We start from the raw sequence: 26,802 nt of genomic DNA on the forward strand, positions 1-26,802 counted from the left end.
GAAAATGTCCTAGGAAGAGGAACTAAGTCACCTCATTCCCTGAACCTCTCCACAGTGGGTTGTGAGGGGCAGAATACTGGAGATTGAAGCCAGGGCCTTGAGCAGGCTAGCCAAGTGCTCTACCCCTGCATCCCTATGCCCCCAAGTACATGCTCTTTATTGGTCAAGTTCAGCACTGGGGCTGAGTGCCAAAGACCACCCAGGTAGAGCAGCTGCCTCCAGTTGCAGCTTCTGAGGTTCCATCTCTAGCAATGCAAGAAAGTTAGGAGCACTTCTAGCACCATCCCGAGAACTGTTTGTTAGGAAGGGACCAGAGTCACAGAAGTGAGAGCTGGAAGCGACCCCGTTGAACCAGGGATCTCTGAGGGACCAAGTGACTTGACCAAAGTCACAGAATGAAGGTATGGCAGAACCAAGAAGATGACGGGCTGTGTATGAGTCTACTATTTTGAGTCCGCTGCTCCCTTCTGCCTGCTCCTGTCGCTGGCAGGACCCTGGGGAAAGCTTGGGTTCCAAGAGCCATTCCTTGGAGACACCCAACATTTGGGTCCTCTCCCGGGGCTCCCATGGAGCCATGACCTCCATATCTGGAATCTAACCCCAGGACCTCACAGAGAGCACACTCATACAGAAACCTCCTTAGACTAACCTCTGGAGATCTGGAGCTGGGATCATTCCTAGAGGATGGGTCCCAGGGAGACAGGGATTGAGGAGCAGAGAGGAGGCCCCCTGAGCCACCAGGAACTTGAGCTGAGACCCTGCAGGGAGCGGGGTGAGTGGAACTGGAAGGAGGCCTGAATTGCTATGTGTTCCCAGCAGTGACCGGAGGAGCAGGAGGGCTTTCCTCTCCCTTGCCCCACACGAGGAAGGGCTGGATTTGCTGGAGCAGAGCGATTTCATCGGGTCTGATTTATGTCCCCTAGTGAGATGCTTTCCCTCTCACTGACAGCCTTCCAATAGATCAAAAGTAGGATATTAACATGAAGGCAATTCCAACTCGTTCTCCAAGCCATGCTAATGCCCGAGCCACCCTTTCCCTCCATCTGTCAGGAGAATTGATGGGCATACAAAAGCCCCAGGAGGCAGAGCGGGCGCTTCCTTTGTGTACATCAAAGGCCGCTACCTGAGCGTTTCTTGCAAGCCGTTCCTTGTGTTCTATTCGGCAGCAATATATAAAAATAATTACATGCCCTCCAGGAGGAAGGCAGGAGGAGACTCCGTAGCCTTCATGAGCTTCCCCTGAAGACATGGACCTACAGATCTGGGCAGAAGGCCAGCTTTGTGGGTGACAATCCCGGAATCCGGGGGTGGGGACTGCAAAAAGCTATCCCATCTCTTCCCCCCACCCCCACTCCGCATGCTCTAGCCATTGGATTCCAAACTCCAGGCTGGTTTCTGGGGACCTGCCTGGCCGTCTGAGATGTGTTTGGGAGCTAAGTCCTGTGGTTGCTTGGGCCTGGTGCCTGCCCTTGGCAAAGGCGGCTGTGGTTGGTGGAGGAGGAAAGCAAATGGGGGTTTTCCCCAACTTGCCTCTCCAGACATAGGGACAGTGACGTCAGGGTTTAGGGAATATGAGCGACAGCCCAGTGTTTTAAAGATATTATTAGCAAGCTCTATAGTAATAGGTACAAGGGGGAATAAAACCAAACCATCACACTTTTTAATTTTATTCTTCCTTCCTTCCTTCCTTTTCTTTTTCTTTCTTTTTTAAAAATTTGAGACAGGGTTTCTCTGTGTAGCCCTGGCCGTCCTAGAACTCACTCGGTAGACCAGGTTGGCCTCAAACTCAGAGATTCATCTGCCTCTGCCTCCCAAGTGCTGGGATTAAAGGTGTGTGTCACCACCACCTAGCTATGAACCACATCTTAACATTTCTAGAGGAAGAAGCAAGAGAAGAAGAAAGGGTAAAAATCCATATTAGTTCTGGTTTTCCTAGCCAGGGTTCCAGGCCTTCCAATAGCCTGTTTTCTCCTCCCTGTTGAACTGAATGAGGACTGGAGAGGTTGCACCTGCTTGATTTTAACCCTGTCTTCCTTGACTTCCCTGTCTCCTATTCATCCATCCATCCATCCATCCATCCATCCATCCATCACCCATCCATCGCCCATCTACCCATCTCTCAGTCATACAGACTAGAGGACTGTTGCCACGTTGATCTTGTTTTTTCTCTTGCTCAACATCGTCCATGGCTTCCTGTCACCTACAGCCTCTTGAGGTCAGCCCTGAATTGACTCATCAGCTTCATTTCTCATTCTCTCATTCTCCCATTCTCCACTTCAGCTGCAAATATGCCTCTCTGTACATACTCCCACCCCAGAATTCACAGTCGTTCTTCCTCGAGCTTTCAGAGGTGTGACCTTTTAAACCTGTTTTGCCCTGTTGCTTCAAATCTTTGCTTAGGTGTCTTTTAGAGTCCACCAGGTGTCATCCCTTTTTGTACTCAGCCTCTCCACAGTCCTGCCTGACTGACCCCAAGGACCTTCAGCCACATCTATCCACAAACAGGGAGACTGGCCACGGTTCCTCTCCTCCTGCCTGAAGAGGAAATGAGGCCAACAAATGAGGCACATTCAGCTCAAGCTGCGTTCGTTAAAACAGGGGAACGGAGCCACTGCACATCTGTCACCAAAATACCTGCCAAGGTATGGAAAGAAGAAACACACACACACACACACATTCACACACACACATACATATGCACGCACATGCATACACACGTGCACATATATATACACACACACACATACACATGCACTTACACATACACATGCACATACACACTCACACACACATACACATGCACATACACACTCACACACACATACACATGCATGCACATGCACACACACACACACACACACACACACACACACACACACACAGGAATGTGCCTATAACTAAAACCTGGAACAAAGGCAGCACTAACCCAGAATCTTGGTTCTCTGTTAGCCCTGGGTCAGCAGAACTGGGCAGAGAACTCATAGCGAGGAGCTCCCTCTGCTCTGCCTTGTGAAACCCAGCAGCCCAGCTGGTGTAGCTAGAAGACAGAAACACATCTTCTCCTTCCCTAGATGTCTATGAGTCAAAATCCAGGAAACTGGGAAGCCACGCCCCTGCCTAAGCTCTCTGAAGTAGCTGCCCTTCCTTCTTCTGCATCTGAAGAGCAGGCTGAGCTTTCCCAGGAGAGTGAATGAAACCATAGAAAATTCCCGTCACTTCCATGGTGACAAATACTACATTAGATGGGAAGGGGTTCCTCCTCAAAGAGAAGAACCAAAGCAGGGACTCCAAGCGATGTGTACACTCGTATTTACAGCCTCACTGTGCCTGTAGTCAACATCCCAAAATCCATCAGTAGGTAAATGAACAGGTGAGTTCATTCTAAATGCACACTGGACTATTATTAAACCTTAAAGCAGAAGGAAATTCTTTCTTAATTTTAAAATTTGTGTTGTGTGAGTGTACCATGATGCATGTGTAGAGGCCAGAGGACAATCCGTCAGAGTCGGTTCTCTCCTTCTACCAGGCATCCTGAGGCTAGAGCAGAGGTCGCCAGGCTTGGTGGCAAGTGCCTTTACCTGCTGAGCATCACTACACACTAAACCTGTGCACTTGAAAAATAGTTAAGCAGATCCGAGAGATAACTCATGGTTAAGAGCAAGTAACGCTCTTGCAGAGAACCCTAGTTTGGTTCCCAGCACCCATGTCAAGCTGCTCACAGCCCCTGTAGCTCCAGCTGATCCAACACCTCTGACCTCCCTCAGCACTGGTAATCACATGCAGGCATACATATACACAATTTAAAATCATTACAGTGATAAATTTTATGTTATATGTGTTTTACCAACATTTTTTTAAAAAATTTAAAATATAAGGTGGAAAAACTAAAAAACAACTTTTTTTAAATTCTGAAAAAAAAAAAACACATTTAAACACAAGGAAGAGGTGGCAGCATTTTCAAACCCCAGAAGATGACATCTCAGGAGGTAATTTGTTCCTGCAGTAAGTGGCAGAGCATCCTCAGTAAGGTATGAGTAATCATAATCTCTGTGAAGCAGGAACAAAAAATCAATAAGAAGAAAAAAAGGCTGAGATAGAGGAAGAAAATTAAATGGGAAAAAATAAAGGGACGTTTCAGAGACAAACGGAAATCCGTGGAGCTAGGTGGGATCCGGGAAAGCTGCAAGGAAAGAAGCTGAAAGCGGCATTCAAATTCACATTGTGAGCGAAAGAGAATAAACCTGAATCCTAAAAAAAAAAAAAAAAAAAAAACCTGAGTGAGCACGGGAGGGCGAGCGTGGACATTTCCCTGAATTCAGAATAAAGGGACAATGAGATGAAAGTGAAGGAAATGGAGACAAGATAAATAGGGAAGAGAATTGGATCTGTGGCCCTGAAAAGGTAGGTGTTTCAAAGGGTTCGAGCAGAGAAAACGCAGCAGAAGCGTCCGATCGCCATAAAGGAACAACGAAACGGGATGGGACTGAAGAATACTACAGGTTTAAACGTTCTTTGTGCTCCACGCACACCTAGACCCAGGAAAAACCATTCAACCCTGGGTAAAGCATGGCAAATCTCCTTTGTGAGGGTAGGGAACAAACAAGGGCTGACAAGATGGCTCAGCAGGTAAAGGCACTTGCTGCCAAGCCTGTTGACCTGAGTTCAATCCCCGGGACCCACAGGGTGGAAAGACAGACTTGACTCCTGAAAGCTACCCTCTCCCACCACATGTATTCCATCCATGTACAAGCACACACAGATGGATACATGGGAAAAATGAAATAAAAAATCATAATTGTTCATAAGGAAGTGTGCTGTCCTCAAAGTAAATAAGGGCAACCTCTTAGAATTTTCTGGCATACTACATGCCAGGAGGAAGCAGAGCCATATCACAGAGCGTTTTGGTGCAAGGATATAACTAGTTAGTTGGGCAATCAATCATTCATGAAGTTCACACAAATGTGTTCTGTGTGTGTGTGTGTATATCTGTGTGCATGTTTCTGTGAGTGTGCAGGTGTTTGTGGGTACACACTCATATATGTGTGCATGTAGGTGGAGTACAGAAGACAACTTGGGGTGTCATTCCTCAGGCACCATCCACATGTCTGAGACAGGGTTGCTGACTGTCTTGGAGCTTGCCAAGCCGCTAGCCAGACCCACAAGTCTGCCGGTCCCCGCCTCCCCAGGACTGGGACTACACGCATGCCACCACACCTGGCTTTTTTAATATGGGTTCTGGGTACCAAACTCAGGTCACCATGCTTACCCAGTAAACGTCAATTGAGCCATCACCCCAGCAAATACATTCCTAACCGTGAAAGCCTTGCATTAGAAGGGATCAGAAAATAGAATAGCCAGCCTTGCTCTTGACTTAAGAAATTACTAAAAATTGAAGAACAAGCAATCAAGGGAGACGTTAAGATGAAAAACCCAGGAACGAAGGCTTTCCCCGGCCCCTCTCAATGCAGGGGATCAGAGCCAGGGCCTTAAGCCTGTTGGGGCAGAGCTCAAGCAGGGACCTACACTGCTAACCTTGAGAATGAGGACTTCATGACTTCTATTTCCAGGCAGGATGAAGTAAAAAGAACGGGACCCACCCTTCTGCCTCAGCTGGAAAACCACAGGCCACAGGCAGCACAGGACAGTGACTCTTAAGGCAAAGGAAACCAATGTTAGGAAACTTCGGCTGCCACTGTGCCTGGAGAGACCTTCTAGGCCTCCACACAGAGCCGAGTCTCAAAGAGACATCGTGTTTGTGCCACTTGGGGAGACAGCAGTCAGACTTTGGAAGAGTCAAGATGATTGGGCTTCGAGGGACTGAGTACCAAGAAGAGAAGAGGAGGAATGGGAAGAGGGATGGGGGAAATCATGGACATACCAGTGAAGCACTTTTTAAAGTGTGGACCATGGCTGGAATTGAGACAAAGTCATCACATACAGCATTTCCTCCAGGTCAAGTGGTGTATTAGCATGGAATGGAAAAAGCTTCATGAACTGAGTAATTAAGAAAGTATAAAGCCGACAAGCGGCGGTGGCACACGCCTTTAATCCCAGCACTCGGGAGGCAGAGCCAGGCGGATCTCCGTGAGTTTAAGACCAGCCTGGTCTACAGAGTGAGCTCCAAGACAGGCACCAAAACCACACAGAGAAACCCTGTCTCAAAAAACAACAACAAAAAACAGAAAGAAAGAAAGAAAGAAAGAAAGAAAGAAAGAAAGGAAGGAAGGAAGGAAGGAAGGAAGGAAGGAAGGAAGGAAGGAAGGAAGGAAGGAAGGAAGGAAGGAAGGAAGGAAGGAAGGAAGGAAGGAAGGAAGAGAATAAAGCCAAAACCAGGTGAGAAATAGAAAACCAGGGAGACAAAACACCCAAAGAAGAGACTAGAAACATTAGCAAAGAATGTGTTTCCCAAGCAAAGGATCTGGGACTAGGTCATTTATCATTAAACCCTTTCAAACTCTTAAATAAATTAAAAAAAAATTCTCTCACTTTATAAAATGGCTGAGGGACAAAAAAGTTGGAATGATACTCAACTCCCTCAGCTTAGCCTGATTATGAAAGTCACAAATAAGAATACAAGCTGTCAGCCCATAGCTGTTTATGAATATTTTATTAGCATGTAATATAAGAATAATATTATTGCTAGAATGTTATAAAATAATCGATTGCTTAGTTGGTAGAGTGCTTGCCTCGCTGGCATTCATGAAGCCCTGGACTGATGCCCAGCACCACATAAGCGAGGTGGGGTGCCATATGCCTGTGGTCCATCGCTTGGGGAGCTGAAGCAGGCATATTAACATAAGTTTGAGGCAAGCCTGAGCTACATAGTGAGTTTCAGGCTAGCCAGGTCTACAGAGTGAGATCCTATCTCAAAAGTGACCCAAGAGCTGGTCATGGTGGTGCACACTTTTAATCCCAGCACATAAGAGGCAGAGGCAGGTAGATATCTGTGAATTCAAGGCCAGCCTGGTTTACTTAGTGAGTTCCAGGACAGCCAGGGCTACACAGAGAAACCCTGTTCCAAAAAAAAAAAAGCAACCCCCCCCCAAAAAGAAGAATAGTTTCCCCAAACCATAGAGACTATTCATATAAGAGCTTATTCACCATTATACACTCTGAGAAAAACACCACAGATTTTCCTTTCAAAATCCAGAACAAGGTAAATATGTTCATTGTCATAAAAGTTCTACCATGTAAGAACAAAACAAGAAAAGAGAGGCATTGAGTTATTATTTATAAATAATACTAGGTACCTATATAGCCTGTGTCTATGAATCCAAGAAAACCATCAGCAGTACCCTGAAGGTTAATGTGAACATTAACTGAAGTGCCCAGATAAAGTGCTCTGATTTGGATACAGTTTGAACCTGTCCCCGAAAGGGTCATGGGCTGGAAGGTTGGTCCCCAGTCTGGTCATGTTGAAAAGTGACAAAAACCTTAAATGGAAAGCCTGAGCGAAGGCCATTAGATCATTGCTGGCCCCACACTTGGAAAGGACAGACGTAGTCGTCGTGGGTGTTGGTCAGCTCCCAAGTGAGCCAACCCCGAATCTCTCTTGCTTCCTACCTTGCCATGTGCTCTCTCCCGCTTGTGTGTGTCTCCTGCCGTGATACCAGCCTCCGTGTTGTGATGGAGCAAGAAGAACCTAGTCGAGCTGAGAAGATGCTAGTACCGTGCTGTTCCTCCAGAACTGTGAGTTAACAAAACCAGTGTTTGGGCTGGGGATGCAGCTCAGTGACAGAGCATCTAACTCGCCTGCAGAGGCCCGAGGTTCAGTTCCCAGTAGCCCTCTAAACCCCACACTTCTCCTTACAAACTGCCAGGGTACAAATTTTTCATTACAGCCACAGAAAGCAAGCTAGAAGAACACCTGGATACTCCCCCAAGCTGCAACAGGGAGCAGAAGGGCCGGTGGTGGACCATCCCTTTTGCATTAGCAGTAGCCACCAAAACAGCCTACACACAACAAAACCAGGAAACACCCTGAAGTAATCCTAGCAAGAAATATATAGGTCCTTAATGAGAACAAGTGAAACTGAGAAAGAGTTTATTGTGATCTAGAAAGATGGTTTGTATTAAGAAAAATAATAAATCCTGTGGGCATAGACTAAATTTCCTAAGTATGTGGAACAATGACAGTTCAATGAATAGACAATATAAAGCGAATGTCCCCACCGAGCATTTTTGGCAAGGAGTTGGGGCGCTGAAGAAATAAAACTGGAGTTCCTGTCATAAAATGAAAGGTGAGCAAAGCAAGAGAAAAATAGACAGAGGTTTCCCTTACCTTAAAACACCTGCCAGTGAGGAAAAATCTAATTAAAATCCACAAGACAAGCATCAGAACAGAGAGCATGTGCTGCAAAGAGGAGGCTGCACATGGTGCACACGGACTGACTGTCTCTGTGTATTTGCAGAGAGTGTTTGCTACACACAATGCACATGGACTGACTGTCTCTGTGTATTTGCAGAGAGTGTTTGCTGCACATGGTGCACATGGACTGACTGTCTCTGTGTATTTGCAGAGTGTCTGCTGCACACAGTACACACGGACTAACTGTCTCTGTGTATTTGCAGAGAGTGTTTGCTACACACAATGCACACGGACTGACTGTCTCTGTGTATTTGCAGAGAGTGTCTGCTGCACATGGTGCACACGGACTGACTGTCTCTGTGTATTTGCAGAGAGTGTCTGTTGCACATGATACAAATGGACTGACTGTCTCTACATACTTGCAGTGAGCATTTTCCCAAAGGAGAAAACAGTTCCATATGCATCAGCATTAATGAGAATAAAACATCTAGGACTAAATAGAAGAAAAGAGTTAAAACCCTAGAAGCTAGAGCTGTGTCTTAGTGGTTACAGTGCTTGCCCAGGGTGTGCAAATCCCTGAGCTCCCCCCCCCCCCCCTGCAGCCCAGGAAAGTGCAAAATCTATACTCTAAAACTGTAAAGTCAGGACAAAAGAAAATAAAAAAGGAAGGGGAAAAACACATCAACAGATACATAAGTGAACCAAATATAACTTATCCATATAAGGAATATTATTCACCCATAAAAAGGAATGAGCAATTGGGAGGAAGAGACAGAAGGATCTTGAGTTTGAGGCCAGCCTGGGCTACAGCAAGAAACCCTGACTCAAATTAAGCAAAAATGGACCAACAAAATAAGGAATGAAGTATTAAACCACAGTTACAAAATATGGATGAACTTTGAAAATATTATGATAGGCCAAAGGATAAGCTACATGGTGTACAATTCCATGAAATGTCCAGAAGAGGACAATCCAGAGGCAGGGTTAGTTGTCAGGTTGGGGTGGAGGTGGGGAAAGACTGAGGAGCAAAGCTTTCTGCATTAGTGACAAAATGTTTGCCAGTTAGATGGGGCTGAATTTTATACTATATGAATTACATCACAACTTTTAAAAATGCTTCAGTTGAAATTCTTACATGAGTGTTTCACTAGTGTGATTTTAAGACGGCAGGTAAACCAGACCCAACGAAAGGTGTTAGAACATCGCATGAACTGAGCATTCGTGTTTGTGTGTCCACAGAGAAGTACCCAGACATGCCAGCAAGCATTGTGTCTGGGTGGTAGAATTGTGGGTGATTTTTATTTTCTTCGTATTTTTTGTATTTTCTAAATTTTCTACGATGAGTCAGAACAAAAATAAACATGTTTTTTAAAAACAAAGTGCGTCAGTGTATAATTAAGTCCCAGACTGTTGGAGTTCTGAGGCGAGGCGGCCGGCAAGGGAGTGCTCCATGGAGCCTGCAGCCTGGAGCAGAGGACTTAGGGGACGGGCTGGGGGTGTGCAGTGGAGACCCGTTCACCCGTTTCATCTCAGATTCTCTGTACCATACCTCCCCCTGCATCTCAGTATCTCTGTACCATTCCTCCCCCTGCATCTCAGTATCTCTGTACCATACCTCCCCCTGCATCTCAGTATCTCTGTACCATACCTCCCCCTGCATCTCAGATTCTCTGTACCATACCTCCCCCTGCATCTCAGTATCTCTGTACCATACCTCCCCCTGCAACTCAGCATCTCTGTACCATACCTCCCCCTGCATCTCAGATTCTCTGTACCATTCCTCCCCCTGCATCTCAGTATCTCTGTACCATACCTCCCCCTGCATCTCAGTATCTCTGTACCATATCTCCCCCTGCATCTCAGCATCTCTGTACCATACCTCCCCCTGCATCTCAGTATCTCTGTACCATACCTCCCCTGCATCTCAGTATCTCTGTACCATACCTCCCCCTGCATCTCAGCATCTCTGTACCATACCCCCCCCTGCATCTCAGTATCTCTGTACCATTCCTCCCCCTGCATCTCAGTATCTCTGTACCATACCTCCCCCTGCATCTCAGTATCTCTGTACCATTCCTCCCCCTGCATCTCAGTATCTCTGTACCATACCTCCCCCTGCATCTCAGTATCTCTGTACCATACCTCCCCCTGCGACTCTTGCCCACGCTGACTCCAGGTCATAGCATTGTAATCTCAAGGCCACCTCCCCTTGAGCTGACCACACGGCCACTGCCATCTGTGGGGTAGGACCTATCACACAGCGGTCTCTGGAGGAAGCTTATTCGTGGCTCCCAGCAGAACCTCTTTGATGTGCTGTGGACAGGCCGTCCACTGGGTTCTCTCAGATCCATCTGCCTCTGTAAAAACCCTGCAGTTGCCTCTATGCATCATGTCCTCACTTGGTCATTGAGACCCGTCTCTGTAGAGGCGGATCTCCTATACCCAGCCTTTTTTCAGTAAAAGGCCACCTGGGCTGGCTTCGTAGCAAGCTGCCATTCTCCGACTGAATGCTACTCCCCTGCACTCTGCCCCCCCTTTTGCTGCCTTCCCATTTTGCCAAGCTCCTCCTCCTCCTCTCCCAGCAAAAGCTGTCCTTTGCTGTCCACCAGTTCAACTCTGACTCCTCCTTCAAGAGCCAGCACAGGCCACACAGCTGGTGGCCAACAAACGTTAGCCCCTCCCTGTCCCACTGTATTCCGGTTCCTCTTAGGCATCACTCTGTCCTAGCTTGAGCTATCTGTGAACGTGTCCCCGAGTCTCTTCTTTAACGACATACTCCCTGGAAGCAGGGGATGAAGATGCTCAACACAGCTCTGCCCAGAGAAAGGGTCATGGGAGAAATGACCCAAACACGCTCACTGCAGGAGTACCTGACCCTGAGAGGGACGGCCAGCTGGGAGTCCGGGGCTTGGGAAGGATCTGTCTCCCTTGGAATAATCTAGTTTTACAGCCAAGTCCTCTTAAAAGACAAGTCTAGGGCTGGAGAGATGGCTCAGTGGTTAAGAGCACTGGCTACTCTTCCAGAGGACCCGGGTTCAATTTTCAGCACCCACATGGCAGCTCAAACTGTCTGTAACTTCATTTCCGGGGGATCCAACACCTTCACACAGACATACATGCAGGCCAAACACCAATGCGCATAAAATAAAAATTAATAAATTATAAAAAAAAAGAGGGGCTGGAGAGATGGCTCAGTGCTTAAGAGCACTGGCTGCTCTTTCAGAGGACCCAGGTTCAATTCCCAGCATCCACATGGTGGCTCACAACTGTCTGTAGCTCCAGCTCCAGTTCTAAAGGATCCAACACAGACAGACATACAGGTAAAACATCAATGTGCGTGAAATAAAAATAAATAAATTGAAATACATATTTTTAAAATAAAACTCTTAAAAAAAATAAAGACCAGTCTATCTTGCTCCAGCCTCACATAACCAGAGGTTTCTAAATTGCCCAAACCATTATGCCGTAGACCCTGGAGCCCACAGGAGATGCTGGCACTGAGGAGACAATGCTGTGACCGGGGTAGCAGTGACTCGAACACAGGACCACCCTTTCCTGTGTACTTAGGGTGTTCCCAGTGCTGTGTGCCGTCTCTCTACTCATCATCTCACTGGTCTTCAAAATGACCTCCTCATTGTCCCCGGTTCACAGATTTCAAAGCCGAGGATCACAATGTTGAGATAATCTATGATTCTTTTCCAAAAAAAGACAGAGCCAGCTTCCAAATAAAAGCTTTTTCCTAGAAAGACCCTATAGAATCCCACAGCGTTCTGTCCACTGAGAGGGGGACATTGGCCGGGACTTCAGAACTCGAGGAGCCTGGACCGGTCTCCCTGCTGGTGAAGGACCGCACGAAGCGGGGAGGAGAGAGAAACAGCTGGGTACAAGGCTGATGTAGTTAGTGCTCACACCGGCCGACACTCCACCTCTTCTTCCTCCTTCTCCTTCCAAGACATGGAGCAGCTTGGGCACAGTCAGATTCAGAAGACTTGTCAGGTCTTACTAGGAAGGAGGAGGAGCCAGGACGGATGCCGTTGCCCTAGGCTGGGCATCAAGGCCTTTCTCGGCGCTTTTAAGGCTTCCCTAAGACTGAATCCAGATCTCTAGCTAATGCCCTCATGCCACCCCTCACTCTGAGCTCTGACACAGGCAGCTGTGGCAGACTCCGGGTCCAGCAGGACATTAGAGCAGCTGGTGTTGGCTGGAACGGACTCTCGCTATCCCTTTCATCCCCACAACTGCTGGGTTCCATCCCGCAAAGCCCAGAACCACCACCCAGCTGTGGATGCAAAAGTCAAGACTAAGAGGAGAGGAAAGGTTACAAAGATAGGTCCCCTGGCCTGGGTATTGGGTGTTCTCCATGTGTCAGATGGGCCCAGAACCAGGTGGAGCCATCCTGGGGGACTTCCTGGAGGAGGCAAATGCTGTAGTAGCAAGAAGGACAGAAGCAAGGTGCAGCAACCTGAGAAAAGAAAACTTTGCGGCTTGAGAAACAATTCAGACAAGGTCTTGGAGGCAGAGGAAGACGGGTCTAGAAAAAGGAGGGACAGGTGCTTTTGCTGAGACATCTATCAGAGAATAGGAACACCACAATGAAACACAAAGGAAGGTTTGCCCCAAGCAGTTGGGGGTTTTATGTGATCTCTAATGAAAGGCACAGGTTACCTAGCTGGTGCCATGGGAGCCTTGGGGGCACATGAGTAGATCCTGCCCGACCCTCTCCCTCCTGACAACGGACAGACACAAGAACCCCAGGATTAGGACGCTTCCGTTTCTCCATCGGCACCCCCACGCGCACACACACAGCACACTGTCCTCCCTCTCGGGTTCCCACTCCTTCTCTCTTCCATCCTCCTCCCCCTCTCCCCCTTCTCACCTCCTCTCCCTTCCAGGTGGGGCCCACGTACCCTAACACTCCAGATGTTCTAAAGGAGTTTCGTTCCTAAAGCCCTCCAGACCCCCAGGTTAGCAGATGCGCAGCTGAGAGGCAGGTTAATGGGGGCCGGGGGAGCAGGCTGGGGCTGGGGGCCAAGACAGCTGCCTTGGCCCAGAAGGCCCAGTGGGTCCCCGAGGAGCCTGAACAGCTTCATTCTTGTCAACGGCAGCTGACAGAGCAGGAAGGAAAGGGGGCTAGGCTGGACGGGGGGGAGCCTCTTTGGGGAATAGTGCCTCCTGGCTCCCTGGCCTCATGGATCTGGAGGCTTCTCTTCCTTTCTCCCACCCCCACGCCAACCCAGAACTCTGGAAATGATGAACACCCCCAAAGAGTCAGCTTTCGCTATTTTTCACAAGACCCTGACTCTTCATTGTAGGAAAACATTGTAGGAAACTCTTCATTGCCCACAAACACTGACTGACAGCAGGAACACAGATTATCCTCAAGTGGCAGGTAACCCTAACTAATGATATCCTTGGCTCTGAGGGCCGTGGCATGGCGTTCTCAAAATTAACAAGTTTATTGTTTTATTTAGGGCAATGCATGTTCCAACGTGCAGCCTTTCACAAAACACTGTCAGATGGTGGAGGCCCGCCATTCCTACGCCCTCCCCGACCCTCTACCCCCCACCCCTGCTTCTCTGGCACAGAGCTCAGCCCAGACTCCTCCACGGCCAGCTGCTTTGCCTGCATTGACTGTGACCTGCATCCTGCTTGGGACAAACACACGCTCACCTGCTCTACCCCTGTCTGCTCTCCCACCTCCCCAGAGAGGGCAGGAGGGCAGGAAAATTCTGTGAACCCTTCTTCCCTCCTCCTTCCTCAGAACCACCCACCTACCACATGGTCCAAGGAAGGATCTAGAAAGCGGGAAGGGGGTAAATAAGTTACGGTAGAAAGTACATGGCCTCAGGACCCAGACACCCCTGAGTTGGAGTTCAAGCCCCAGGTCTTCCAAGCTGCTGCCACTAGGCAGATGACTAAACGTCCCTAATCCTGCACCTTGTTCACCAACACACGTTCACACTGCCGCTTCCCCAACGGAAAGGCAGTCTGGGCCCATAAGCTCTCTCCACCTGGCATCAGCTCCTCCCAAAAATGAGCTGTCATCAGAGATGTTTTCAAGGTGTCCTGCCTGCCTTTGTTGACTGGGCATCGGGGAACAGGGCACCTCTGGCAGTCACTCAGAAAAAAAAAAAAAAAAAAAAAGTCAGGCATGGTGGTGCACTCAGGAGGCAGAGGCAGGAGGGTCATGAATTTGAGGTCAGCCTGGGCCTACACAGGGAGACTTGGTCTCAAAAATTCAGTAACAACAGCAATAATAAAGACACACAGTCTCCACCTGAATGGAACTCAGAGGACTGTAGAGCGTGAAACACATGGAGAGTGGAAGGCAATGGTGAGTCTCAGGCGGCTGTATCTCAGCACAGTGGGATGAACCTGAGGATTAGCAAATGCCTCCTGCAGCCTAAGACATCCACACTGCCCTGGAGGATGAGCAGGTGAGAGAGCTGAGAAGGGAAAACAGGAGCCAGTGTCCCAGAGAGAGCAACAACAAACTGCAGGAGCAGAGGCAAGCCCTCCCTCTACCACAATCCGGAAGTCCGGAGCCGCGTGTGGGGTTCGGAGTGGGAGTCGTGGGAATTCGCGCTTTATTTTCAGAGGGACACTGAAGAGTCTTAAGCAGAAGCGAGTTGCTTGGAGTTGTGTTTCAAGCCCCATTTGGCTGCAGTGAAGGGCGGAGGGCAAGTTCAGAAGAGCAGCGAGCGGCCAGCTAGAAAGCCGTTACAGGCAAGGGAAGCCGAGAAGCAGGCTCGTTGCGGAGCAGTTGGGACGGACGTCACTGGAACCCAATGCGCTCGATGCATCGGTGGTGCTAGAGTCAAAGCTGATACCCAGTTTCCAAACTAGGGAAGTAAACGAACGGTGGGATTGCCTGGAACAGAGAACTTAGAAAGGCAGCGTGTGGAAGGGAAGGAGGTAGACTTACTCTGGGAAATGCATGAGGCCCTTCTGGGCCCACCTCGCAGAGACTCCACCGGTCAGTTCAGCGGACCCACCTAGGCTGAGGAGGTAGAGCCCCTGGGCAACATCAGCGGCAGCTGGAGGCTGTGCAACGGGCCCTGGTAAGTGGACCGGGAGACCCGCTGCTGAATGGAGACCCGCTGCGGGCCATGCCAGCCTGGAGATGCTCAGAGTCCCTTCCTCTCCCTTCCCTGTCTCCTACTCCACCGATCTTACCCTGACGGAAGTGGTTTGGCGGTAATGAGGATGGGACTGAGGTCACCACTACTGAAGGTTTTCTCTGGCCTCCGGCCCCAGAAAAGTGCTGTGCTCCCCCCCTCCCCCCTCAGCCAGCAAGATAAAGGCAACCTGGCCTGAAAACACTTCTGGAGGCAGTTCTTTTAGGGGACAAGGGGGGGAGGGTGGCAAAAGCTCGGGGCCACAGTGCCCGTCCCCCCAACCAAGAGACTGCTGAACCAGAGGACAACAGACACTCCTCCTCATCACGGGCTGCCAGGCCCTTCCCAGCCCTGCATCGTCTACTGCCGCCACCCACAGTAGCTCGTCTTGCAAACACTATGACCTTTCATTCCTCACCTGCCCCAGCCCAGACCCTGTCCAGGAGTCCGGAGTTCTGTGATACGGCCTCCTCACCCCACCCTGCCCCGCCCCACCCGCTGAGCTGTTGAAGGGAGAGTTGGGGGGAAGGAGTTGGCTCTAAGTCCCAAAACAGGTGTCAGGGGAAGGAAGCCACCTTGGCAAGAGTCCCCGGATAGGGTCACATTCCAGAGCAACTGATCTTACAGCCAGCTAGCCAAGTGGTCACACAGGCTCATAAATAGTTCATCCCTTTTCTGAAGGGGGGCGGAGACTCTGGCCTGGGCTCCTTCACTGGGGATGCTCCGCCCTCTGCATGACGCCATTTCCTCGCCTGAAAAGGAGTCCTGTGGCCTGCCGACCTCTCTTCTCTGTTATTCCAGGGCCCCGTGGCCCCGGTGGGCAGCCTCTACCCATGCATCTCTGGCTGGGCCACAGCAAGAACCAGGGGCGTTCTGTGCCTTCTCCGGCTGACATGTGGGTTCCCACACGACAGCTAGTGACCTCCTGCACTCCTGAGGCTCATAAATGGATGGGAAATTACTCAGTGATCTGGGTAAAGACCACTCTTCCTCCTGACCCATCTTCTCTCACCAGAGTGGCTGGGAGTCTGCTAAAGGCAGCCACCAGCTATACAGAGGTGGCCAGGCCACCGCTGTCACCCTTCCTGGTACCACTTGAACCTTCTCTCGCCTCCCCTTTGGGCTGCTCTGAGGCCTCAGTGGGGGAAAAATCCTGGGAAAGTGTGAGTCCTGAGGAGATGTCAGGAAGATAGAGATATATTTCTCCCTGTCCCCAGGCCAAGTGAGGAGATTGTGACCCTGGATGACCTTCACAAGGACGTTAGCTTCCCCACCCTTTTTTGAGGTTATTGACCACTGGAAGTTCTTCACAAAATCTAACCTTGTCTTTCCAACTGCATCATCCCTCAGGGGGTTGTCTAGTACTTCCTACAGCCTCTAGGAAGGTCTACAACTAAGCCAATTGAATTCTTACATTTCTAGCCCACGTGCAGGGGATTGAATGAGGAGTTCTAAGCATCGGAGACTTTGTATAGAAAGTCCTTAGCATCTAAAAACAGTGGGACTTTGACAGTTGGTGATGACTGCTGTCTATCTTAACTGAGATTGAGAGGCAGGGTAAGGTGGCTCCATCAAGCTCAGGGTTCAAACACCCCTAAGACCCTGGACAAAAGATGAGAGATTCTGAAGTCACACTGTACTGATCACCTAGAGAGTGGGGGAGGGGAGTCTTGTTAAAATATGGAGTCTGAATCAAGAGTTCTGGGTGGCACTTAAGGTTCTGTGAGCATTACATGCTCTAGGAGGCTGCTGATGTTGCAGGCTCATGAGGCATATCCAGTATCGAGGATGTGGACAGTAATCCCCAAATGGGTACTGAACCAGTCACCAGGGGCTAGTCTCCTAAGACCCAGATTCCTTGGATCTCCGTTCATGAGGTCTGAGAAGGGACCTTGGATCTGCATTTCTTCCTTGTTTGCAGATGGATAATCTCTTAGGATCCCTCACAGCTGAGCTTCTGTGTATCCAGAGTCCCGCTAAGAGTGTTCATGGGTCAGGCATGGTGGCGCAGGCCCATAATCTCAGTTGTCAGTAGGCAGAGGCAAGAGAACTACAAATTTGAAGTCAGTCTGACTGTACAGTGAGACTCTATCTTTAAAAAAAAAAACAGTACATGGAGTCCAGATTCAGATGAACTATTTGTGAGCTTCTCCTTAAAGCTGCATTTGCTCATCTGTAAAATGGAGGGCATAGCATCTTCCTTGGAGATGTGTGGTAAGGAACAAACGAGCCTGTGTCTGCTGCATGCCAAGCCTTGCCACACACAAAGCACCCAGCAAATAGCAGCTCCCAGCGCGACTCATACCATGCACACTCTGTTTTGCCAGGGCTCCAGCCTTGGAGTCCAGCCCCCTTTCCTACACCCGCTTTGAACCCTGTTCTCATGTCTCAGGAGTGTGGCTCCAACAGTGTGGTTAAGGGGAAGATGAGGACCTGGGTATCTGGCATCTGCATATAAGCCGTGAGCTGCTAAAAGGCAGGACCCTCACTTATTAATTCAGTGTCTTCTGTGTCATGCATTACAAGCACTCTACAAATCAGGAAATAGATAAATGGAGGCAGGCAGGAGAAGGAAGGGGGAAGCGGGGGAGGGGGGGGGCAGAAAGGAAGCAAAGCCTAGGGAAGAAGGGAGGGAGGGAAGGAAGCGGGGAAGCAGGGAGACAGAAAAGCAGTGTGGTGGATGGACGGGGAAACATCCATGGTGGAGTCTCATCTTCTGCACAGACATTCCCAGAGTCCAGGCTGAGCCTCTGCCACGGCCTTGACTGCTTAGGAAGGGCTATTTTCCCAGGTGGAGGAGAAACCTGTGCAGGAGGGGCAGGCCCCCCTTTGGGCTTTGCTTGAGGGCTCCCTTGAGTCTAAACCTAATCTGAGCTCTCAGGCCCACCCCTGGGTGCTCTGGTCTCTCAGCCCAGAATTTCTAAGGGGCTTTAGGAGTCAAGAGTTTCAGTCAGAGACTGTCTGACCCAAGAAGTCCCCCCAGCACCACACACAGTCCCGAAACACCTGTAGGAGAGATGAGGAGCCCCTCCCTCTCGGCTCTTCCTTACAATGCTTCCCATCACACAGGAGCCTGATGCTGCTCCTTCCTGGGTGGCCCAGTTGGAGCCAAGTCTGTTCCAGACTAGCATTTATGGCTGAAAAGAATCACCACCGGCAGGTCCCAGAGCCCATCCCAGCAGGGACACTCTCTCGCTGTCTCTCAGGAGCCAAATGACTCACGTTGGGACCCTCGAGGGCTGTCAGTGCTGCTCGTCTGCCCACCCGCCCACCTCAGAGCAGCCTCTGGCCAGACACATGTAGTAATCAACTCCCGGAACCCTGGAAGAACCAAACAAGGTAGCATATAATCATGCTGCCCGAAATAGCCGTGCCAGGGAGGCCATCACCACCCCACATGTCCCTGGGGACCCCTTGCTAGGCCCCCTGACACAGCTGCGCCCCAGGGCCCCCCCCCCTAACTAGCAGCCAAGTTGGGGTACCGACGGAACTCACCAAATCCCCAGCAGAGCTTGAGGCCTGTTTTGGAGATGAGGACTTCCCTTCCTCGGAGCAGACTGAGCAGCTTCAGGTTGGGACCAGAACTCTCAGGCCTCAGGGCCTTGAGGCTCCCTCTCCAGTCAGCTGGGGGAGGGGCTCCCTCCGCCACATCCCTGCAGGTGCAGCCTGGGGTTTGTGAGTCCTCTCGACCCAGCCTCAGCTAGTCTGTGGTCGCTTCCAGTTTTTGTGAGTGCACTGTTTCCTCTCGTAGCTCAGGCTGGCCTCCGATTCACTATGTAGCCCAGGCTGGCCCTCAGCTCCTGATCTCTCTGCTTCCCCCTGCCCAGTGCTGGGATTGTAGAAGTGTACCATCTCATCTTCCCCCACCCTCAGCCACGCTCCAGGCCCATCTTTCCTACTCCCCACTCACAATTTCCCTTGGAAGAGGTTGAAATGTGATCCCCAAATGAAATGTTTATGTCCTAATGTCCAGAAGCAGTACATGAGATCTTGTTCGGAAGAAAGGGGGTTCTGCAGATTTTATTAAGGAAGGCTCTTGAGATGAGATCGTTAGAATCCAGTGGCAAGTATCCCTGTGAGAGGTGACGGAGAGACAGGAGAGCAGGGGAGAGGCCCCGAGAAGATGGAAGGCAGACACGGGAGCCACCCAACCACAAGGGATGTCAGTAGCCACCAGAAGCTAAAAGAGGCAGGAAAAGCATCTCCCGGGACCTCCAGCCAAGGACAGTCTGCTGGTGCCTGGAGGACTGCGTCCGTGTGGATTTCTGTTGAAGCCACACCATTGTGGTGTGTTAAAGTGGATCAGAAAAAGGAGTTCCCCATATCTCTATCTTCAGTGGGTCAGACTCGCTGGAGGACTTGCTGGTCAGGCCCACCTGGGGGAGAGGGGCTGGGCCCTAGGAGGGGCACCCCCCTCTGAGATCTGTCTTGTTATATACAGCCTAAGCTGCTCTCAGCAGCCGGAACCCTTCTGCCTCTACCTCCGGAAAGCTGGTACCGCTGTGCCCCACCGGGCTGAGAACGCAGTAGCTAACAGGTTCCCAGGTGATATAATCAGCTCTTCTGGACAAGAGCTGGAGAACCATTGTTCTGTGAGCTCTGTCAGTGACTAAGTTTGCCCATTCTCTGCCTGCAATCCCTTCCCCAAAGACACCTCCCTTGGCCCGCCACAGTATCCTCCTCAGCTTCTCATAGATCTCAGGAGACCCAGGAGAATGCCTCCCGGAGGGATTGCCCCATCCCTATCTCAGGCTTAACTGGCTTTTCTGAGACCACTCAGGCCTCCCCTGGGACCTCCTGACAATTCATAATTTACATGTGAATGGAGAGGAAAGTCCTCCTGCCACCCCAGAAGACTGTGCTCAGTCCTGTCCAGTCCTGTGAACCCTCCCTCTGCCCCATGCTACGAGCCAGGCTGTAAGTGGAGCTGTGGACACTAAGGAGGCCATGGCCAGATCCAACAACATGTGCTCATCCATCTTCATACTACTCTTGAGAAAGCACATCCATGTGGACAGTGCACTTCACGACTTGAAATGTTTGCTTTTCTTCTGAGCAGAGAGAATGGCGTGTACTGAGTTCTTGACTATTAGGTACTCCTGGGACATACAGAGAGAAACCTTCTGTGGAGATGGAACTCCTGGAGTATCAGCACACTCCCTAACAGCATGGTCCCTCAGCACAACAGGCTAGTACCCTCTATCATAAAGTGCTCTGGTTCCTACCAAGGCCGGGCGTTCTCAGGGGGCAAAGCTAGTATCATATTGGCAGACCCTAGCTCTTCAGGCTACCAGCATCGTCCTGTCCCGTCCTTCTAGGCTCTACTTTAGAATGCCAAGACAGAGGCAGAAAGAGTTGGATCCCCAGGCACCTATGGCAGAACTCAACAGCTCCTGGAACAGGTGCCCTAAAATACCCTGGTCCCCAAATATAGCCAATGCCCTGAGCCGGCCATCTTCCTCTGCCACTCAGACCCCGTCTTGGAGGCCTCTAGGCGCAGTAGATGCGTGAGTGGCCACCTGAGTTCTGAACTCTGTGCTATAACGTCACCCCTCTGTGTCTCAGGATGCTCATCTGTGGAGCGACGAAGGGAAATCAGCCATTCTGGTCCCACAGGAGGGATGTGAAGACTGGTGACAGGTGCAAGTGACTGTCACACACCAGGTGCCATCTGCATGCTGCTCTTGTTAACCTTGCCTGGGGCACTAGTCTGTGTACGGCTGTCCCTTCAAAGGAGGTCACCGTATGGAGCGAGGAGCTTTGTCTTTCCTAGGAACCCCCCGCTTGCACCTCTCCTCAGGGGACATCTGGCATGGAACCGAAGGCTTGGTTGTTTTCTCCTGAACACATTCATGTTTTCCCTCTCCCTGTCCAACTCTGCTGCATTCCTGGGGTGCTAGAAAGGTTCATAGGGAACACGGTCACGGTGCAGACAGTACAACTGAGTGAACAAGTCTCAGGAGTCATCAGCCACTCCAGAACAGGACCAGGGACCCTGTCAGGAAGTTACCATCTCCGGGCAGGATAATCTCTCTTGAAACCCTGGCTGTCCAGTCATCTTATTTGACCTTCCCACCTGGGAGATGGAGAACCCTAGGCTCAAAGAGGAGAGATGATTGACAGCTAGTGATAAAGCCAAGACGTGAACCCAAATCTCTGGACCCTAAGGTATCAGAGCTTTGAAAGGGTATTAAAGGGCAGAGTGAAGACCTTGGTTCTACAGAGTCTGAACCAAACCAAAATCCCACCTCTGTTCTATCCTAGCTGTGGACCTCAGCAAGCTACTTAACTTCAATGGGCTTTAGTTGCCTCATTATCAAATGGTCATAACTAGAAGCAGCCTGGAAAGGCTTTCAAGATTAGCATAATGGCCATTGCCAAGTGGCTGCCCTTGGTGATCACACTCCCCAGGGCTTCTAAGACTGGCTTCTTTTCTGTCCTCTTCCATTTTTTTCTTTTCTTTTCTTTTTTCTTGTCACTGTGCTTCCCAAGATGCCCAGATCCAGCCCGGCCTGGTGCTGACTCTGAGAGCTTTGTTTCTGCTTTTCCCTGGGCTCTCCCCAGGGCCCTGCCTCACCCCCACCCAGTTCCTATCTAGCCCCAGGCTCTGAGGGCTTTGCAGTGGTTTCTCTTGGCCTGGATTCATGCCTGGTGTGACATGTCTGGTGTGGTTGCACTCTCCTCCCACGTTGGTCCGGGAGGAAGTAAGTGTGTGCCGAGGGGGGTGCTGGGGAGGGGGGGGGTTAGGGTGCCGCCAGTCCAGGTGCCAAACCAAATAGCTCATGTGCCACATCCAACTCAGTACATGGCCCCTGGAATGCAGGCTGGCTGCCCCGCCCCCCGCCCCAGTCCCACACTGGACTCCCCATACCTAGTTCCTGTTCCTTGTGTCTGGTTCTAGCTGGTAGAAGATAGGATCATCCCCAGGGCTGAGCCGTGCATGGCTCCAGGAGAACAGAGTCACCCCCATGTGGAGGCGTCGGAGGACATGAACCCCACTGTGCATCTTGCGGGCTCTAAGGAGGGCAGCCCATGCTGTGGGAGAACATGGGAAGATGTGACTCTGTGCCTCCCTGATGCACCAGCCTCAGACAGAAAGCAGGACACTGTCATTTGCTCCTGATCTAGGGAAGAAGGAGGGTCTTGAATGGTGGCCGTCAAAAGAGGGCCTCCTTCACTGCCTTTGGAACCCCAGAGCCGAAGTACACCAGCAGGTGCCTCAGCAACTCTACCTTGGATAACCCCAAAACTTCCCTGCGGGTCTCCTCACCCGTCCATTAGCTGAGGGAAGTTGGTAAGGGTGGTGATGACGAAGTCCCATGGTAGATGTCACACATGGAGCCGATGGACAGATCTAGGACACTGGCCTCGGCTACATTTATCCTTTCAGCCTGCTAACAAAGCCTGGTATTACTGTTGCCATCTGACAGGATGGGGACTGAATTTGGTGGGGAGCACCTCCCTTCAGTGTCTGAGGGGGTCTTTCCCAGACTCCTCCACTTTCCAAAAGCTCAGGATATAATACCCGCCATTCTGAGTACTCACGTTAGGTACTTCCTCCTCCCCCTCCCCCACATATGAAAATGTTAATGTACACATGCATATACATGCATGATTGTACCTGCATGCGTGCACACACACACACACACACACACACACACACACACACACACACACACACACACACCTGCACCCTGGAGACAGAATGAACAATCTCTGGTTTATCTGGGCTGCTGAGCACCTTGCTTAAGCCAGGGCTCACATTCTGCATGAGTCCCACCACGTGCCGAGCTCTTAGTGACCGGATTCTCCTTCTACCATGATGTCAAAGCCAGAGAACCAGGTCTTGGTGTGACTCCCCTCCCCCCCACTCCCACGGTCAGCGGCTGCTAATGCCTCTGGCCGTGACAACAGGAGGCACTGTTCCAAGTCTCTCCCGTACCTTGAACTCATCCCATGCCAGGCCCTCGAGATGAGTGGATGCCAACACTGCCATGGTTGTGTGGATAAGAAGAAACAGGATGGAGGCTGAGTAACCTGCCCAGGCCTTCCAGGAAGCCCACGGAGGAGTTGAGAAGCAGAAGTCTGCTTCCTGAGTGCCGAAGTTTTCAGAGCCCACCGACTTCTCCCCGTCACTGCTGCCCCTGCCTGTCCCCTGGCCACCGTCACTCTGGGCGGCCTGGCTCTCACCCCACCCCCTCAGTCCCCATCATTGCTGCCAACAGGGGACTTTTCAAAAACATAAACTTTCCCACTGCTGTCCTGCTCAAAGTCCTTCTGTGGCTCCCTTTTATCATCGTGGCATCCAAATCCTTAACAAAGTGATTGCCATTTGCCAGACGGTATCATTTGCTAATTTCAGATCTTTCTCCACCACTGCCCTGCCTACCAGTCTCACAGAGAGAGAGATAGAGAGACAGAGACAGAGACAGAGACAGACAGAGAGACAAAGAGATAGAGAGACAGAGACAGAGAGTTCAGCCAAACTCCCTAGTGCTCACTCAATTTCTTCCCCTTTTACCTCTCTACCTCAGTACCCTGTGGCCCCTCTGTCCATCATGTCCTTCCCCTGCCTCTCCACATGACTGACATTTCCCAATCTTCAAGACCTATTACAAATTTTGCTGCCTTAGTACAGCCTCAGAAATATTTTGAAATGAACGAACCAATGACTGGATAGACAGACTGACGCTGTCACAGCTGTGAGCAGCCTTCTGTTTCTCCAGCCCTCTCTCGTGGATTCTGGGTGTTCTTTTCAGGAAAGTTCTTAGAGGTGAGCAGGGTATGATCATGATCCCCACTTTGAAGATGGAGAAACTGAGGCATGTAGCCAAGATCAGAGGCAGGGTCTGAAGTTATGCTTTCTCTAGCAGGCTGGTGTTCTCAGGCCAGCAAGAGGCCAGACCTACCCGTCTGCCTTGGTTTCCACCCTCAGCTGCCTAAGCAGAGGGGTGTAATGAGCCTGGGGTGAATGCTTTGGTCTGACAAGCCAGGAAACAGCCCACTTCTCAGAACGACGCTTGAGGGAAACTGTGCGTCTAACTCCAAGTGCCAGGCCCGCTCTGAAAACAAGACCTTCAGAGACCTTCAGCAAAAGGTGTGACTCACTTTTCTTTTCAATTAATGATTTAACTTCAAAATAAGTCCAAGTTTTTCCTACCAGTCTGCTTGATGCTTTGATTGAAATGTCAAGCCTCCGCCACCCCATCCACCACGTCTTATTTTTGGCTCTCCCAGTTCTTTGCCGGTGCCCTAAGCAAATGTTTAGTCTGCCGGCAAGACAGCACGCACAGGCTTTCCTGGCTTTTCATCTAGTGACCTCGGCCTCCCAGGGCATGCCGTCTACCTATCCTGCAGGATGGAGGGAGAGGCTGCTGGGGCCGGAGGCCTAGACGCTTTGGGATGGAGGGCAGACAGACGAGAGGAAGAGGAGGGAAGGCAGCTTCTGCCTCCCAGGCCACTCGGCCAACAAAAGCAGTGTATACCCAACGAGAGGAAAACCCAAACTCTAGTGGCTGTGGCTAGCTGGCCAGGTGCCCTCTTTCAAGGTAGAATCCAGAGTAAAGCCACTTTTCCCATCTCCCTCCTTCTGCTCCAGGACAAATCAGAGCCGGTTAAGACTGTCTGACTTCCACATCCATGCTCTGGGCAGGGCCATAGCAGAACCTCCATCCGAGAATACTGCCAGCCTTGTCCTGTATACTCATTGCACAGGCCTAGGTTCCTACAGGCTAAATGTCTTACCTACCTCAGTCCTATCCTCCAACTATGGTTTTCCCAAAATATGTATTCACCTCACTGGAGAGATAAAGGTGCAACCAAAGACTTCAGTTGGCTTCCATAAGCAGGGGTGAGGCGCCCACAATGTTCCCAGCCCCGTGATGAGCACAGCGTGCACACAACCCAATAGACAAGACCAGCCTCGTCAACACTGCCACCTCTTCCCACTCGCAAGGGCAGGCTTAGTCCCGTGGCCATGGTTTCCCCTGCTGGGTAAAAGAGGAACGACAGGGCTCCCTGGAGGGTGGGCTCTACCCTGGGTGGCCCAGAGTCTATGATCACAGTCCCCTCTCCCCTTCTCCTCCTACTGAGCTCCAGGGCAAAAGCCAGCTGAGGGGAGGAGACAACCCCTTCCTGGTGCTTCTTTGGGACAGTCGTCTCCACCCCACATCCTAGCTCTGGTGGCAGGATGCCAGTGGCTTCATTCAGGACTGCCGCCCTGGTGGCCCTACCTAGGGAGGCTCCGTTCCCACAGTCCCGCAAACACACAAGGGCCGTAGACACATACTTATGGCAACAAAACCTTCAGGACACCAGAGCCAGAAGCACCATCTCAACTAGTGAGTGGGCTGCAGAAGCGGGGAAACTGAGGCAGAGCCTGGGTTGTGCGCCCCCCCCATCCAGGGAGGTGGACCCCCCAGTGACTCACAGTGACTGCAGGCTGGGCAGCTCCCACAGTGCCTCCGCCGGGATCCCTCGGAGCTGGTTGCTCTGCAGCATCCTGAAGGGGGGAGAGAGAGGTCTGTTAAGAGGCACTGGGTACTGAGTGGCGTGGGGTAGGGGCTCCTCCTTTGAAGCTCCCCCTCGTCTCCTTCTTCAGAGCCCAGAGATTGAGGTGCAGCCTCCTGCCCTGTTAGTGGGGGGTGGGGGTATTGCTGAGGTACAAGGGGGATTGGAAGGCCCAGGGTAAGAGAAGGAGAGGTCCTCAAGATGGCTTGTAAGACATGGCAGGAGGGAAAAAGGGTGATGAAGAGAAAGGAGGTGGAGGCACACACGTCTAATCCAGCGCGTGGGAGGCAGAGAGAAGTTCAAGGACAGCCATATAGATTGAGTTCCAGGGTAGCCAGGACTACAGTGAGAAAGGATCTCAAGAACCAGGAGAGAGAAAGAAAGATGGGACTCGGCTGAATTCTGTCCGGGAAGTGTTTCAGAATTACTTCCCAGGCCTCAGTTTCCCTGCCTATTCAACTGAGCTGCTAAGGGCTTCTTTGTGAGAGAGGAAGACATGGATGAAGGTAAGACTGAAGACTGCCCCTCAAGTATCAAGACATCGGGAAAATACGTTTTCTGGGGTCCCCGCCTGCAGAAGTAATTTGACGAGTCCCGTCCTCAGCCTGTGGTGGCTTCATCTCACACAAGCACACACTTAGCAGCTGTTTCTGAGGCTGCTGGCCTAAGACAGGGCCAGCCACAAAACCCAGGAGGGCCCTGCAGGCAGAAACCACAAAACTCCTGGGGGCCCAGAGGCCTACGTGCAGGGAAGAGGGTCGGAGAGCATGCAGCAGGGAACCACAGAGAAGTGGGCACCTCTGCAAGGGGGTGCTGTTGACTCCAGGGGAATCCAGACACTTTGGGCAGCACACCCCAAAGTGCAGG

The 26,802-nt window shown here is 50.9% G+C and overlaps 1 protein-coding gene across 4 annotated transcripts in view; it reads right to left on the minus strand.

Annotated features, from left to right (window-relative positions):
• Nucleotides 1-26,802, minus strand: part of Lgr6 (leucine rich repeat containing G protein-coupled receptor 6) — a 122,540-nt gene that overhangs the window by 55,245 nt on the left and 40,493 nt on the right. For all 4 annotated transcript variants that reach the window (XM_042258196.2, XM_042258192.2, XM_006982452.4 and 1 more), the window contains exon 4: nucleotides 25,856-25,927. In XM_042258196.2, the coding sequence (XP_042114130.1) occupies nucleotides 25,856-25,927 (72 nt within the window). The remainder of the gene's footprint in view (nucleotides 1-25,855; nucleotides 25,928-26,802) is intronic.

The sequence above is a fragment of the Peromyscus maniculatus genome, chromosome 11, assembly GCF_049852395.1.
Source record: "Peromyscus maniculatus bairdii isolate BWxNUB_F1_BW_parent chromosome 11, HU_Pman_BW_mat_3.1, whole genome shotgun sequence".
In the NCBI taxonomy this organism is placed as follows: Eukaryota; Metazoa; Chordata; class Mammalia; order Rodentia; family Cricetidae; genus Peromyscus; species Peromyscus maniculatus.